We start from the raw sequence: 16,961 nt of genomic DNA on the forward strand, positions 1-16,961 counted from the left end.
GGAACACGAGTTGCAGCGGCGTCACTTTCAGTGCAGCCATTGCTGCAGTTACAGTAGAATCAGAAGCGGCGGCGGCGGCGGCACCCTCCGCTCCCTCCTGCCAGTGGGGTGTGATGTTGCAGCAAGGAAGACGAGTGGTGTCGTCTTTAATAAGTGCTGGCAGCATCTGTGCCGGCGGAGTTTTGTTGGCGCCATCAGCACATTGTTATCTCCCTCTGTTCCCACATGAGAGGCAGCAGCAGCGGCGGCGACCCAGGAAGAGGCTCGCCACGTGGCGGCGGCGCTCTCCAGGCCATTAAGGAGCGACAGCAGCACCTGGCAAATAAGACGGCGGAAAAATACGGGGAGGAAAAATGGAGGGAGAAGAAAAAGGCATGCAAAAAGGATGGAAGTGATCCTGGCTCATTATCGCGGGGAATTTTCTTTCCCCTCCTTTTTTTTTCCCACCAGCAATGGCGGGAGGAGCCAGAGGTGCGGAAAGAGAGCGACTTCGATCTCCTCATCAAGCCCCTTCCTGTTTAACCTTCATCAAGTTTAGCTCCTTTTTTTCCCTGGCTGAATATAACACCCCCCCCCCCACCCCTTCCCCTGCCTCCTGTTTCTGCATTTAAATGTTGTTTTGACCAGGTGTGTGTCACTTTCACAAGCACACACACAGGGGTCATACAAAGTCATGAAATTACACAACACCTCATCTTCCCTCTCTCTCTGGAAATAGAAAAAAAGGGAGAAAGAGGGAAAAAAAAAGAAAAAGAAAAAAAAGGCCCCATTTTTTTCCATTACCCAACTCCCGTGCTCGGAGCGCAGGCTGGTAAAGGGGTGTTGTAACACTGCCCCCTAGTGGATGGAGTCAGAAATGCAATGGGATGCACCGCCTCTTCCACCTGCATGACGAGGTGACCCTCTTCTCTCTTTAGTGGCTAGACTGAAAACTGCACCCTCTGATAAAAAAACTTACTTTTTTACTGAGCTTGAATATTTTTTTGGCGCAACTGTGGGAGAATGAGAAAAAAAGAAGAAGAAGAAGAGGAAGAAAACCAGAGGCGGCGAATAAACAACCTTAAAATAAGCTCTGAAAACGACCCCAGTAGTGGAAGCAAAATTACCGGAAGCGCGGTGAAGAAATTACACGGCGGAAAAGAAGAAAAGAGCAAAAATGACGAGAAAATAAGTAGAATTATATCTGAAAGAGATTTTACATTTGAAAGGGGCCGGAATCTTGTTTATGTATGTATTTAGATTTATTCTCTTATATATGAAATCAGTGTAAAATTGAAAAGCAGCCTTTTCTTTCTGTGTAATTTGACAGATTTTATTTTTGCTATTCTATTGAAAATAAGTGTGTGTGTGTGTGTGTGTGTGTGTGTGTGTGTGTGTGTGTGTGTGTGTGCGTGTGTGTGTGTGTGTGTGCGCGCGCGCGCGTGTCAAAAACCCAGTGAGAATGGGATTGATACTGAGGAGTCAGTGTGTGATCCAACAGTGATCCACTTGCACCAAGTAAGAAGCATAATAATGATAATAATAATAAATCAATGTTTGAGTTCAGGTCAGTTATTTTTTTATCAAGTTGATCAATATTAATACATTGATACCGAAGAAATCAAATTTATTTTTCCGAGCACAGCAGCTGCACTACATCAGGTCTCCTGATTAAAAATGATTTACTTAATGAATGTGTGAAAATGAGCTGAAAAAGGTGAAATCTTGAAATACTCAATTTTTTTGATCAATGAAACCTCACAAATAAAAATCGCACAATAACACTATTTTTCTAAAAATCAGCCTAAGAACAAGTAAATAAAACAAGGTGTTTCTGAGAAACATCAGAAAATAAAACCAGTGAGTGGATTAAAGAGGAAAAACACACGAGTTCACTGAAACCGATCAAAGACTTCATCTTTGCTTTTTCTTTAAAAAAAAAAAAAAAAAAAAAAACGGAGGGAGGGGCCACCGTATATTCACAAACAGATAAATATCTGATCACACAAAGAAGGATGCGTTTCATGTCCGACATCAAACCCCATACCGATTTTATAGAAAGTCCACTCTCCTGCTGTCGCACCCGAACCCCCTCCACCTCCATTACCTCCCCCGACCCGGTCAGGTCCTGTATCTGCTACCTGCCACAAACACGCCTCGCCGCTGCTATTTCTGCCGCCGCGGCCTGTTGACCTGACAGCCAAGTGTCATCTGCAGGTGGGCGCCAGGGGCGATGAGAATCGGCTGGCTCAGTTGGAGATTGAGACACTGAGCGTCGAGGTCCTGCAGGTAAGGCGGCTTCTCTTTGGGAACCTTTCACTTTTTCCACGCCGTCGTCCTCCTCGGAGGTGGCGAGGGCGGGGGGGCTCGCTCTTTTCAGCGTCCGTCTGACGAGCAGGTGGAATCGGGGTCTGTCTTTTCAAAATGAAAGCCTGCCGAAAATAAGAAAATATTGTTTATTTATTTTATTTATTTTATTTATTTTATTTATTTTATTTATTTTATTTTATGTATTTATTTTAATTATTTGGATCAACTAAATCAAACATCATCCGCGGAAAAATAACTTGAAAAAATATATATATATGTTTTTGACTGAAGGAGTGAAAAGTGAGATGAGCAGCAGAACAAACGGGAGATTTCCATCAAATGAAAAAAAAAAAAACATAACAGGAAATTAAAATAAAAACAAATAAAGTCAAAAAGTCGCTGCTTATCATTCAGGTTTATCAGGTGTGTTTGTGTATGCATATGTGTGTCTGTCTGTGTGTGTGTCTGTGTGTCTGTGTGTGTGTGTGTGTGTGTGTGTCTGATGCTATCTCTGTGTCTCTTTTTTTCAGTGTGTGTATTTGTGTGTGTTTGTGTGTGTCTATTTGTCTGTGTACCAATGTGTCTCTGATGCCAGCTCTGTGTGTATATCTTTTTCAGTGTGTGTGTGTGCATCTGTGTGTGTGTGTGTGTGTGTGTGTGTGTGTGTGTGTGTGTCCCTATTTGACTGTGTACCAATGTGTGTCTGATGCCAGCTCTGTGTGTATATCTTTTTCAGTGTGTGTGTGTGCATCTGTGTGTGTGTGTGTGTTTGTGTGTGTGTGTGTGTGTGTGTGTGTGTGTGTGTGTGTGTGTGTGTGTGTGTCCCTATTTGACTGTGTACCAATGTGTCTGATGCCAGCTCTGTGTGTATATCTTTTCCTGTCTCTCTTGCCATTTGTGTATTTATTCGCCCATGTGTGTGTGTGTGTGTGTATGTACCAATATGTGCCTCTGGTGCCATATTTTTGTATATTTGCCTATGTGTGTGTGTGTGTGTGTGTCCAGCGTGGCGGCCCCCCCTGTCGTGCGTAGTGAAGATGTACGGTCTGTACCTGGAGGCGGTGAACGACTACATCAACGAGTCGTATGGCGAAGACGTGTGGAGGCTCATCGAGAACCGGGCCGAGATCCCGCACCTCAAGTTCGTCCGACACCAGATGTACAAGTGGGTTCCTCGAGTTTCTGGCTTTAAATCTGATCAATTCTATTTATATTGTTATTACTACTATTATCACAATGTTATTATCGTGTTATTACACATAATGATGGTAGGAGGAGTAACTGGGTCCTGGGACCTTCTGGAGAAGTTCCGGAAATCTTGAACCTGATGATAAAAATTCAACTAATCAAATTGGCATTTCAAGGCCCCCCCTGGACTAGACGTGTCTATACATGTGTAATAACACAGATTTGCGATCCCCGCAGTGACAACCTGATCCTGCGCCTGGCGAAGGCGGCCGGCGAGGTCCTGGGGAAAACCCATGACGAGCTCATGTATGCCTTCGGCGTCTACATGGTGAAGAGGATCGGTAACTATGGCTACGAGCGAATCCTGAAGGTGGACTATCGTTGATTCATCGATTGCCGCCGGTATGTCCACCTGAGGAGCGAAGCTCTTAGACCCCGCCTCCGGCTCCTCCCCTCGCAGGTTCTGGGCAGGAACGTGCGCGACTTCATCAACGAGCTGGACAACCTGCACGAGTACTTCCGCTTCTCCTTCCCCAAAGTGCAACCGCCCAGCTTCTGCGTTGAGGAGGAGTGCGAGACCAGCTTGACGCTGCACTACAGGAGCACCCGCAAGGGATTCACCCAGTTTGTCAAGGGTAGGTGGAGAACACACACACACACACACACACACACACACACACACACACACAGGAAAACTCCTGTCAGGTGTTCAACAAATCCTGGTCCATCAGAGTGCACTCAAGGTGCTTTTCGCAAAAAGAATTTCTGAGAAAGTACAAGTTTCCGCAAAGAACTTTGCGGCTAAATGCTAACAACTACTAGGATAGCAATGGCATCGGAGAAGTCTCCAGGTACAGGCTCCTCAGAGACGTCCTTGAGGTGTTCCACCACAGAACAGCAGGGTGCAAGAAGGTGACCAGAAAGGCATACATTGGGCATCATAGCCAGGTGGCTAGCATCGTACAGAGGAACATCTGTACCGAGTGTGGGCTTGAGGTCCCAGGACCACCTCCAGAGGTGATCCAGAACAGGGACAAGTTCCTGCAGGACTTGTAGTTGGTGATGCTTGGTGGACAAGTAGGTCAAGGAGAAGAAGAAGAAGCTGGACAAGAACAAGGGCCTCAGGGAGGGGCTGGAGAAGATGTGGGTTGTGAAGACCAAGGTGGAGATATTAGAGATGGGGTCACTTGGAGCGGTCCATCCCTAAGATGGAAGAATGGCTCCTGCAGATTTCAGAAAGCACATCTGAGATCTTTGTCCAGAAGAGCTCCATCCTGGGAGCAGCTCTCAAGCTCCCAGGCTTCAGGAGGAGACAGGAAACCACCCTGATGGGGCTGGAAGGGGCCATCAGCAACTCAGAATCAGAAGGGCTGTTGGCACAGAAATGGTCTTCTGCTGGAGTCAGCTTCAAGTTTGGATGTGTCATGCAGTAAGAGATGGTCTTCAGTCATCAGGGTTCCTGTTGACTTCCTGTTGTCTGGAACCAGCCTGGATTTTCTCTTCTGACGTCTGATATCAGACAATTGCTGCTCTCTAGACCTTCTCGCTGTTCATGAATGTTCTCTCTAAGCCATGGAGAGGTCACTCCAAGATCACTTCAGTCCTCTCTCCTCCTCGCTCTACTGCCAGTTGGACCTTCAGCAGGTCATCTTCGCCAGATCTACTCACCTTAATACACTGAGTTGCTGCAATGTGATTGGCTGATTAGCTACTTACGGTTAACGGGCAGCTCAAGAGGCAACTGCTTCATTTTCAGCTCCACGTCAGACATCCTGATTCCAGAGACACAGTCTAAAAATAGTTCATCGTTTTCTTCCGCACAGTGAATCCTTCCTCCATCTATGAACCCTCTCCTCTTACACCATCTGACTCCCTGTCCTATTTCCCTCCATCCATAAACCTGCTCTCTGGTCTTCCTCTAGACCAGTGGTTCTTAACCTTGTTGGAGGTACTGAACCCCACCTGTTTTACATGCGCATTCACCGAACCCTTCTTTATTGGATCGAGGATCGTTTCGTTGATGGGTACAAAGAACAGGCAGAGTAGCCTTTTCATCGAATCTGGCTCCCTTCACCTTGAATTCAGCAAGCGCTATGTTCTTGTAGTTCCCATCTCCATGCAGCTGAAGGAAGCCTTCCCTTAGTTTTGCCGGTGCTGGACTAGAATTGCTCATCTTGTCTTTGCAAATCATGCAGTTAGGACATTGATTCCAATCACGTTCCGTCATACATGTGAATCCGTATTGTACGTGTTCTTCCGACCGCTTTCTTTTTTTGCCTGACATAATCAGTATGAAGGGATTAAAATATTAAGAATGAAATCACATGACGTACCATCACGACAGTCACAAGTTACTACAACTGAGCGCGCCAAAATCCCTGCAGCACGGATAGGCCGAGCTATGTAGCGTGATCACCTGCAGCAAGTGATGTCATCACCAATGTGTGTCTTGACCTCCGCCGAACCCCTGAGACTGACTCACCGAACCCCTGGGGTTCGATCGAACTCAGGTTAAGAACCACTGCTCTAGACCTCCTGTCTGGTGGCTCCGACCCCAGCCGCCTTCTACCGAGATCTTCACCATCCCTCCTCTGTCCATGTCCAACCCATCTCAGTCTGACTTTATCTCCAGAACATTTAGCGCGTGGTGTCCCTCTGATGGACTCATTCCTGATCCTGTCCACCCTCGTCACTCCGAAAGAGGAACCTCCTCATCTCCATATCTGCCCCCCGTCTTCTTCTCAGTGTCTCCAACTTCTACATCTTTTCTGTCAGTCTGGCATTCTTTTATCACCCCTGACCCCTTTTCTCTTGCCGTCCCCTCGCCCCTTCTCCGTCCTCTGGACGATCTATAATCACCTCATCGTGATCATGGGTATTAAGTCTTTCCAATGGAGCAGATGATCTTCACTTCAGCCTCCACGTGCACCGATATGATCTCAGGATTTAGATCTGCTGCGAGTCCAGATTGACAATCGTTTCATTTGCAGGGGTTTAGGACTTTGGAGGCGGTTTTGATTCAGGAGTATGACATTGTATCTGCTCATTTCCCAAAGAAGAAAAACGAATCGGCGGTTTAACAACGAGCTGAGGTTGTCTCCCTTGGACCTCGGTGCTCATTAGCAATTTCCTCCTCAGCTCCTTCCTGTCCTTCAAATGAATAAATAGAAGCTATCAGCTGGGTTTCATGTGTCTGACGCTGAAGTGTAAATAGAACCTGGACGCCGTACCGACTGCGGGGAAAACACAAAATGAAGTGCAAATGAGGTCGTCTGGAGGCCTCCTTGACGGGCGGCAGCGTCCGTATTTTCTGTGACCGTGTGGTGCTCTTGTCCGCAGGGCAGCTCTCTCAAGTGGGCCGGCAGTTCTACAACACCGACATTGAGGTGGAGATCCTATCCAAAGAGGAGACGGAGAAAATGACCTACGTGGTACGTAGCCAGGCCGGCCAGGTCTGACCGTGACCCCCGACCCCAGGAAGACGAAGGCGTTGCCCATCAGCATCGAAACGAGTATCCGTGATGAGACGTATTTATGGGATGTAGATACTTATGGTGAAAAGCGGCGGACGAAAATCCCTAGCTTTCCTTTTCCAAAAAAGGTCAAAGGCGATCCTGATGGCAGCTGCAGTTTCAAGGTCCATGCACGACTTGGGACCAGATCTTGATTTTCAGAATCAGTGAGGTCCCCTAGTGGTCCAGGTCAGGTGGGGCTAGCTGAGCAACCTTATTCAGGTTAACTCCTGTTTACCCTCCTGGAGAAGAGCCACCTCTCAAGAGGGTACTACTTGTCACCAATTTGTTGCGGTCGAGCTTGAAACAGAAACAGGCCTTTGCCGTGCTTGAAACAGAACGTGACAGGATCGTTCTGTTGTCTGGACCTAAAAGAACCCGTGCAGTTCAAACCAAACAAAACCACCAAGCAGTCAGGCCGTAAGATAGTCTGTTAGTTTGTCTGTTTCGCCAAGAAGCGACGAGGTGGCCAGAGAACGTCTCCTGTTGTTCTACCAGCCACTCTAGATGTCAGACGTTGAGCCCCAACTCCGCCCTCCCAACCGCTTTAATTGACCTCCCTTCGCTCGTCCAGGTTTACAAGATGAACTTTGACAATGCCGCCTTCAAACATCGCATGCCTCAACAGAAGACGGCACCAAGCTACGAGAAGCTGCCCATGAAGAGAGGTATCTTTTTTGACATGTTCCCCTTCAGCGTAATCTTCCGCCGCGACATGACCATGTACCGCATTGGTGACGGCCTCAAAGAGGTCTTCTCTGACCTCCAGGGCAAGAAGGTCAACGAGGAGTTCACTCTGGTCAGGCCGATGCTGGAGTTCAGTTGGGACAATGTGAGTCGCCCCCCCCCCCGCACCAAGTTTTGTCGTTAGCGGTGGTGTTAGCGTCTATGACCGTTGCAGCTCGGTAACCCAAAACATCCTCCGCCCTCTCTCCAATCAGATCTACACCCACCTGAACAACGTGTTTGAGCTACTGTCTAAGGCAGTGGTTGAGAGCAAGCAGAAAGTCAACATACCAAAACTGAGCAAAGAGGAACCCGAGGAGAAGGAGGAGAACGAGAAAGCAAAGCGGGAAGAGGAGGGAGGTATGCCCAACGCTATTCTTGTGCATTTCACCCGCTGGGCATTCAGGAACTTCCCGCCACTGGCAGGAAAGGATCTTTTGGCATTCAAGAAAAACCAAAGGCAATGCTAATGCAGCTAAAGCTAAACTAGCTGAACATTTGCAACAAACGTGACTATCTTGACAAGAGAACAGGAGTTTAAGGAACTCCATCTGGAAGCTCATTTCCGATCTATCAGAATGTAGATTCGAAGTTCTGACGACTGGGTTGCATCAGTCTGTATGCTGACGATGTCAGTCACTTGCATTTTGAAAAATTGGCAACAAAAAGGAAAAAGACAAAGTAGCCTCTTTGCAACAAAAGCAGGATTTTGAAAGCCCATTAAAGCGAAACCATGAGGTCAAATGCGGTGAGAGCTGAGTGGACGTCAAAACGGCAAGAATGGAGAAAACGTGGCTGCCGTTCCACTCCGAGGCTTTGAACCCTCTGAAATATGAAACTGAGCCGGAACCAGAGGGGGATTTGAATTACAATCGACGTCGCTCTTAAATTGAATTCTGTAACAAATGAGAAGCCAGCGAGGTCTTCGGAGTCACGGCGTGTCTATTAAAGTTTTCACGCTCCGCTCGACGCCGACCACCCGGGCGAGTGGATGATGAAGGGTGCGCGGCCGGGAGGAGAAGGGGGAACGCGACGGATGTTACTTGGACAATTTTCACGACATCGACAGTCAACAGTTGGCAGAGATTTTGATGGGTTTTAAATTCAAATGGATATTTAGCGTCTCGTTAGCGACGTGATTAGCAGTTAGCTCTCAGGCATGCTACCCGCTCACCCGCCCTTTCCAAACCCTCCAGAACCAAAGGCGGTGGAGGAGATGAAGGGTACCGACCAGGAGTACAGCAGCGCTCTGGCGCAGTACAACAGCTCCGCCAGCTCCGGGGGCGAGGACATCGAGCTGCTGGCGTTCCAGACGGTCACAGGTCAGTCAGGACGCTTCGACACCCCCGACCCCCTTCTCCACGACCTTTTCCTACACCGCTGCGCCTTTTGTTTTGTTTGGTTTCCAGGAGATCGGGCTTAAAAATGTCAGCGATTTCTGGCAGCCAATTGTTTGAGTCCAGGAGGCTGATGTTTTATTATGCCCCCCCCTCCCGTCACACATTAACAACTCCGACATTTTGGCTCCTCAGCACCCGATCCTTAGCATTTGTGGAGCAGCCATCCGTTATGCAGCTGCTGGATTCCAAAAGTATCTCCAACCACAGCTTTACATAAATCCAGACTATTTATGCACATACATATACGTATATATATCAAATGCAACAAGATCATGAAACGGTTGGGTACCACAGCAACAATAATCAAGCTGTTTCCCAAACAGGAAGTGATGCAGGGGGTTCGGGGAGGGGTCATCAGGCAAAATAATCAGATTATCACCGCCGCATCTGCCATTTGTGCCTGGCGGAGTTGAACCACAGACCGTTGTACTCCCTTCGCAGGGAAGTGCAGCGAGACCATCTTCGAGGACATGCGAGAACCTCCCAAGAAGCCCCTCCACCTGAAGGGCCAGATGAAGTACGTCCCCCAGTGGGACTCCCTCATCTTCCTCGGGACGCCAATGTAAGGCCACCGCCCCTCGATCATCAGCTCTGCCCCTCGAACCATTTCTCGTTAGCGAGTTGATGCTAATCGCGTTAGCAACTCTGTCATGCGGCTTTCCCGTCACGCTGCCCATGACGCTCGCTGCACCTCCATTCAGCCAGAAAGATACACGCTAACATTAGCGGATAACTCTTAGCAGCAAAATGTTTGTGCTAGCAAGCGGGCGTTAGCTGTGTTAGCATAGGAAATGATAATATTCACAGATTAATGATCCACCGCGCAGAGATGACGGATCGGCTAACATTGTAAATAAGAATTAAATATCCTGTTTCATGTTTTCATTTACAGTGAGATAATTAAGCCCCACCCACTGCCTCTTACTCAAGAATAAAAAACTAGTTTTATCTCATCTCTCTGTCATCAGGCTTTCCTTTGACGTTTGTTGCTAATTTTCAGGCTAATTATCATTATTAAGCAAACTGTGATCTGGAATTTTCCCAGAAGTTTTTTTTTTTTTGTTGTCTGATTTTCACATCTTTTTTGATCCACCCCCCCTCCTCCCCGCCCGCCGCAGTATCGAAACGGTGGAGGACATGATCAAGATGGGCGTCTACGTCAACGACCTCAACCTGCACGACTCCAGCAGGGAACTGATCCTGGCCGGCACGCAGCAGTCGGCCGAGCTGCAGCTGGCGCTTGACCAGGTTCGTTGCCGTGGGTTACCGCCGCCACTTTTCCATTAGGATAGGTGGAGCAGGTGGGAGTCGGGTCGGGGGGTGACGACACCACGCCTGTATTCATTTCATCCATTAAATACTTCACCTGGGTTCTGCAAAATGTGGGATTAAGGGGATTAAGGAGGCCAAGCGGGGTTTCTGAGCTCTAAGAGTGACTTTTGCATGTGTGTGTGTGTGTGTGTGTGTGTGTGTGTGTGTGTTCATGTACCGCCTTCAGGAGCAACAGAAGTACGCTCAGCTGCAGGAGATCATCAAGAAGTTGGACGAAGAGAAGAAGAGAGGCGACTCGTTGCTGTACGCCATGATCCCCAAGGCCGTGGCCGACCGCCTGAGGAAGGGCATCACCGCGCTGGAGACTTGCCAGGTATGGAACCCGGTGGGATTACCTTTGTAATCAGATTACAGCGGCAGTGAGAGGAACTACTGGATTACATTTGGATCAGAATTAAAGAAATTATGATAAAGCATGAAATTTTTTTATGCAAATTAGCATGAAACATAAAAATGTCAACATTTAAAGAGGAAAATTTAAAAAAAAAATGCAATAAGAATAAGATTAAATTAATATTTTGTTTTAACATTAAATTAAATAAATTAATATTTATTTATTTATTGATCACTGAATGACTGAGTTTCCACAGGCATTTTTACACCCATATTAGCCACCATTAGCTTAGCTGAAATCCAAACAAACCTGAACATGGGGTCAGCTGTCGATCGATGACCCCGAGGTCACGTCCCCCTCTGTCTGCCCTCTCTATCTCCCCAGGTCTTCCCGGACGTCACCATCCTGTTCAGCGACGTGGTGAAGTTCAACGAGATCTGCATCCACATCACGCCCATGCAGGTGGTGGACATGCTCAACGAGATCTACATCGTCTTCGACACTCTGAGCGAGAAGCACAACGTCTACAAGGTGAGTCACCCGGGGTCGCGTCCTGACGCCGCTTCTGCTCATGGCCACCAGAGAACAGTGTCAACAGCTAGAATTTTCGAAAATCATTGAAAAAAAAGACCGGAAAATTTGACATTGGGATTCGTACCTTGGACCTTTTCGCCGTGAAGTGAAAGCTCTAATCAGTGGGCTCCTTCCTGCCGCCCCGCAGGTGGAGACCATCCGCGACGCCTACATGGTGGTGGCCGGCGTCCCCAACAAGACCACCTTCCACGCGCACCACATCTGCGACATGGCACTGGACATGCTGAGCTCCATTGACCACCTGAAGGACCCGTCCACCGGGGACAACATCCAGATCCGCGTTGGTCAGCAGCTCTTCATCACATCACACAGCAGAAAATGGGGGGGATGTCAAAATAAGACACCAAAATGTTAAAATCTGGAGGTCAAACTGAGCGATTCTCTTTTCTTTTTTTTTCTTTTTTTTTAAATATTTTTTGATTATTTTTAATGATTATAAGAAATGACTGGAAATAAGTTTAAAATAAATTAAAATTGAAAAGGGGGTAAAACATCTGCAGGCCAAACCAACCCCAGTTCAAATGATTTAAATATGAATAGCGTTGTTTGAATATATCTACTTTAAAACACATATACATATTTTTATATACATTTACATGCTCAGCGTGTTGAGTTTTTTTTACAATCGGTATGAAATCCGCCAACATTTCTGCACGTATCGTCATAAATTTTGTCTGATTTCTGCTAATTATCTACCCTGAAAACCAGATTGCAGATCATACCAAGTACAAGAGCTGGGGGGCGGATATTTCTTTTCAATTTTCTTTTTTTTTAATCATAAATAATTGCTGTTTTTCTTGGGCAAAAATACACATTGCCGCTCGTCTTTGTCTCCGTCCTCGTCGTCGTCCGGGGGAATCAGGTCGGTTTAATTTATGACTAAACAGTTTGAAACAAGAAGTATTAAATATGACTTTCATCATCTATTGCAGGAGGAGAGGATGGCGGTGGTGGTGGTGGGGGGGGGGCTCTGCCTGGTGAACCCCCCCTTCCCCTCCTCCTCCTCCTCCTCCTCATCCTCATCCTACTCCACCGAACCCGAGGCAGGATCCAGCTAATGGTGTGAAGCAGAGTTACATCAGTTATTACACTCCTTATCAAAAGGATGCAGAAAAGCCTGAATATGGTTAAAGTTCAGATGAGCTGGAGTTCAGGGAGCTTTTTTTTTTTTTTCTTCTCAAGATGTGTTAAGATCCCGAGGACACGACTTTTCTTATGTTTCCAATTTAAATCTGCAAAGTATTTTATGAGTCAAAATATATACTTACATGTAGGTGTTTTTCTGAGCGCACACGGAGTTGGAGATTTACTCCACACCTCGAGGTGTCGCCATCTCCCTTGTGAAGGCGTCAAAAACCTACAATATCATCTATTAATCCATTAACAAGGACAGGTGTAAATAATCGCGTTATTAAAGTGTTATTGTTGCATTATCGCAAAGTTATTCCCGTGATATCACAGGCTGGAGAAACTTAATGACCAAATAATGTTCCTTGGCGCTCCCTGATGCAGAACAGGAAGTGGTAGCTCAAACAAACTATGAAGAGAAGGGAGACTTCTCGTTCACACGTTGAGGTTTTTTCTCTTTATACCCAAATCCACAAAACTCACATCTCCCCCCTCCAACTCCAGGGATTCATTCTGGGATGGTGGTTGCCGGCGTGGTGGGTCTGAAGATGCCCCGCTACTGCCTGTTCGGTGACACCGTCAACACGGCGTCCAGGATGGAGAGCAATGGCGTGGTAACTATACTTTCCATTTTAGATGCTAATTTGTCGGGGAAGTCCAGTTGTTGTTGTTGTTGTTGTTGTTGTTGTTGTTGAGGAGGTGCCTGAGTATGAGGCGCTGTGTCTGTGCAGGGCATGCAGATCCACATCAGCCAGACCACCAAGGACCACCTGGAACACGAGCCCTACATCATCGAGGAGAGGGGCAAGATCTTCGTCAAGGTGAGACTGACCCAAAAAATACCATTAAACGTTATTAATTGTGGCAATTAAAACAGCACACACAATTGGAGAGGCAAGTTGACCTTTGACCCCCATGAGTTATCAACAAAAATTGATATTTTCGTGTATCTAATGCAAATTGAGTAAAAGTCATTTGTGTTTTTTTTTAAATGAGTTAATTAATCTTTACAAACATACTGTGTATTTCGGTATATGGAGGTTTTTTCCCCTCACTTAAATAAATAATATTGTATTTTCAATTTTGGTAGCTCTTAGCCTCCATACCATTCACCTAGAAACCATGGGCAGTAATCTGGATTTTTAATTTTTATCAAAAAAATTATTATTTATTTATCATTTATTTTATTATAATAATCTTATTATTGTTTACTTTAGATCCACTTCAAGATGATGACTTTAGATTTATTTCCTACTTTTTTCAAAATTTGTTTCAAAGACGTGAAGGTAGAACCACATTAACCTTGAAACTAGTCGTCTAACCTGCGGTGGGACTGTCCTGCAGGGAAAGGGCTACATGAAGACCTACTGGCTGAAGGGCAAGAAGGACTTGTCCTTCAAGACCCCGGCGGAGCTTCGCTACAGCAGCGAGCAGAAGGACTCCGAGGACAAGAGCTCCAGCGGGTGAGTCCATCCCGTCGCGCAAGCCTGGCAAATAATCCCACCAGCTGGATGGATTTGTCGATATCCGACTGAACTTCAATGCGTAAAGGTTAGTGGTTAGGAGTGTGGGGCCCATAGTTGCAACGGGGAGGAAGCGCAAGCACAGGCAGGGATATCATGGGCCGGGTGCAGCATGGAGGCTAACAGAATTAGGTTTATCATAGGGGCTACGTATCATGTGTTGCCATCTCCCTTAAACTTAAAAAAATAGTTGGGTGAGGACGCTGCCTGCCTGTTGTGTTCTGGGGGGGGGGGGGCATGCTTAGACATATATTGACAGGATGTAAGGTTTGTCATTCCCAGGGGTGATACATTTAGCATTATGACCAGCTCTTGAAATGTTTGGTTGCGGCAGTGGAAGAAAGGGGTTTACAAATAAATTCCGTAATTGTAAATAGGGAGGTTAAGCAGATTAGATTTGTATGCGAAAGAGAAAAGGTTAGATCATCGAGGACCAGGCATCACGCAGGGCAGCTAAGGGGCCCAGGGGCCCGGGAGCCGATGACTGATCTTAACGTAGCATATATAGTTAGCACCCGGTTTTGTTGTTGTGGTCTGGGGTAGAGAGGATAGTTTATTTTAATCAAACTAACGGTCCCCTGGGAGGATCGAGTTGACGAGGCGAGTGAGCGTAAAAAGATAGCGATGCTGAGATGGCAGCGGAGGCAGAGCGGCGAGGTTGGACGGCTCGGGCGCAGCCTGTCGAGGTGGGCTGTCTTGAGTTTGGTGCAAAGTCTGTCGTTGGCATATTGACTGAGTTGGGCGTTCGCAGACGGAGCCTGAAACTGGCGGTCAGTAACATGTCTCGGGCAGCAGAACAAGCAAGTGAATGGTTGTGGCTGAGGAGGAAGCACAGTTGCTGGGGAGGTTGCTAAAGAAATAGTTAGCTTTTGGATCAGTTATGTAGCATTGAGGGCGGTGTTTCCAGGATGCTGGATTTCACTGTCAAGCCATCTTGAGGCGCTGTGGGACTAACTCTGATTTAAGTTGCCCACTTCAACCTTAATGATATGCTTCAGGCTGCTGTTGGCTGGCTTGTTGTTTGTTTTAGATGGCTTCCCTTCAGCCTGGAATGGGCTTCTAGCTGTATTTTTACTTAGGATTTTGGCACAAGGGGCAGTAACACCTTGTCCTGTGTGGAGCAAGACAAAGGAGAGGAGGTCTCTCCTCTCACTCTGACTTTATATAATAATTTAATCATAATAATTTATCCTTCATTAATCCCTCGTGGGGAAATTAGTTCTCTGCAATTAACCCATTATGGATAAGCCATGAGCAGTAGGCTGCCTTCCACTGGCACCAGGGAAACATGTAGGGGTTCAGTGTCTTCAGTGTCAACAACCCTTCGACACACTAGGAGGAGCCAGGAATCAAACCGGGAATGTTCGGCTCCAAAGACAATTGCTCTAGCTCCTGTGCCACATATTCAATATATACAAATGTATGAATTGTATGGAGAAAAATATATATAAATACATTGTGCCTCAATCTAAAATGACATCATTCATATAATATCTACTATACATGTGTATATATACTTTTTATACTCTATATATATATATATATATATATATATATATTGTATAAAGTACAGATGGTAGAACTTGAAGTACTGGAAAAGCACTTGTATTTTTTCTTCTTGGTTTAGGAGACACATTGTACTTTATCAGTGATCCCAGTACTGGGAAAGAACTTGTATGTCATCACCCTTTTTGGCTTCGAGCATACAAGTTCTTTACCAGAGCTACCACAGTGCTGGTAAAGTACTTGTATCTTTATCTTTGGGCCTAGACGATACAAGTACTTGCCCAGTGCTCCTTGTGCTGGGAGACTACTGGTATATTTTCCTTTGGGCTAAGAAGATGCAAATACTGGAAACGTACTTGTATATTTACAGTAAAAGAATACTAGTCACAAATATTTATTTCCCGGGCTGTAGTTCTGCCAGCACTGGTGCCAAGCACACCGCCCCCAGCCTGCACATGGGCGGTGGCGAGGACCAGGCAGAGGGCAAACCCAGCCCCAGCGACCTCCTGCTGGACACACTGTCACCGCCGGACCAAACCAACGAGACGCGCTCGCTGTCCGCCGAGCTGCAGGACCGGGACAGGGCCAGAAAGACTAAGAACAGCAGGTGCTCCAAGGCAGAGATTCCCCAAGGAGAGGCGGCAATGGAGACCCTGGTTCTCCCGGACGGGCTGGAGAACCCCGGCCTGTTCCTCAACAGCAAGCGCAACAGCTTCCGGCAGCAGTACGCCAAGCTGCCCGCAAACCTGCCCATCCGCAGCGCCTCTTGCGCCGTCCTGTGAGCTTCAAACATCCCGCAGCGTCCCGACGCCTCAAACCCCGGGAGACGACTCCAGACGAGTCGGAGAAACCTGGTTGTGGAGAGAAAAAGCTCTAGATGTTTGTAGGATTTTTGTTTTTTTTCCCCCCTCGTGTCTCGTGGCAGCTTCTTCTTTTCACAAGAGCTCTGGCTGTGCGTCACCCACTGCATGCCTTTCACTGTTTGATGGAGTTTATTTATATAAAACAGTTTGTGCAGCGTCTGAAGCTGCCTCCGCTTTTTTTTTTTTATCTTTTATTTAAAGCGATCAATGTTACTCTTAGCTCGCCGATGTCAATTCATCTGTTGTGACCAAGGGGCCTGCAATTCCGCAAAAGGCCGCCGTGGCCACGTGGTCTACATCTAGAGGAATTCTACATCCTGCCAATCCACCAGGGGGAGCCAGAGCGTGTTTATTCATTCATCACAATAATGAATTCTTTTAATTACGTACAAGAAGGTGGGTTCAAGTGGGAGCTGAACGTTGTAGGAATTGAACCGACAACGTCCACAGTTATGTGACAACACCGGTGTGACTCTCTCATCGTGTCTATTCCTTATCCTACACTCAGAATTGTGGGGAGGCTGGATTCTATCCCAACTGTGATTGGGCGAGAGATGGGTCTCACC

General features: G+C 46.8%; 1 protein-coding gene across 2 annotated transcripts; it reads left to right on the top strand.

Annotated features, from left to right (window-relative positions):
* Window positions 1-3,320: 3,320 nt before the first annotated feature.
* LOC147230443 (soluble guanylate cyclase 88E-like) lies at window positions 3,321-16,558 on the top strand. Of its 2 annotated transcripts, XM_086154413.1 has the most exons (17): window positions 3,321-3,454; window positions 3,715-3,847; window positions 3,938-4,112; window positions 6,817-6,908; window positions 7,564-7,657; window positions 7,739-7,821; window positions 7,931-8,075; window positions 8,912-9,037; window positions 9,557-9,677; window positions 10,234-10,363; window positions 10,614-10,760; window positions 11,166-11,312; window positions 11,503-11,659; window positions 13,008-13,117; window positions 13,235-13,324; window positions 13,848-13,966; window positions 15,945-16,558. In XM_086154413.1, exons 1-17 carry the CDS (start codon window positions 3,327-3,329, stop codon window positions 16,312-16,314), a joined length of 2,367 nt encoding a protein of 788 aa, XP_086010539.1. In that variant the 5' UTR covers window positions 3,321-3,326; the 3' UTR covers window positions 16,315-16,558. The 2 variants fall into 2 exon arrangements, with proteins under 2 accessions (XP_086010539.1, XP_086010538.1); XM_086154412.1 differs by having other exon boundaries at window positions 7,564-7,821.
* The last annotated feature ends 403 nt before the right edge of the window (window positions 16,559-16,961 follow it).

The sequence above is a fragment of the Fistularia commersonii genome, chromosome 10, assembly GCF_037954325.1.
Source record: "Fistularia commersonii isolate RoL2024-O1a breed Wild chromosome 10, RoL_Fcom_v1.0, whole genome shotgun sequence".
Taxonomy (NCBI): domain Eukaryota; kingdom Metazoa; phylum Chordata; class Actinopteri; order Syngnathiformes; family Fistulariidae; genus Fistularia; species Fistularia commersonii.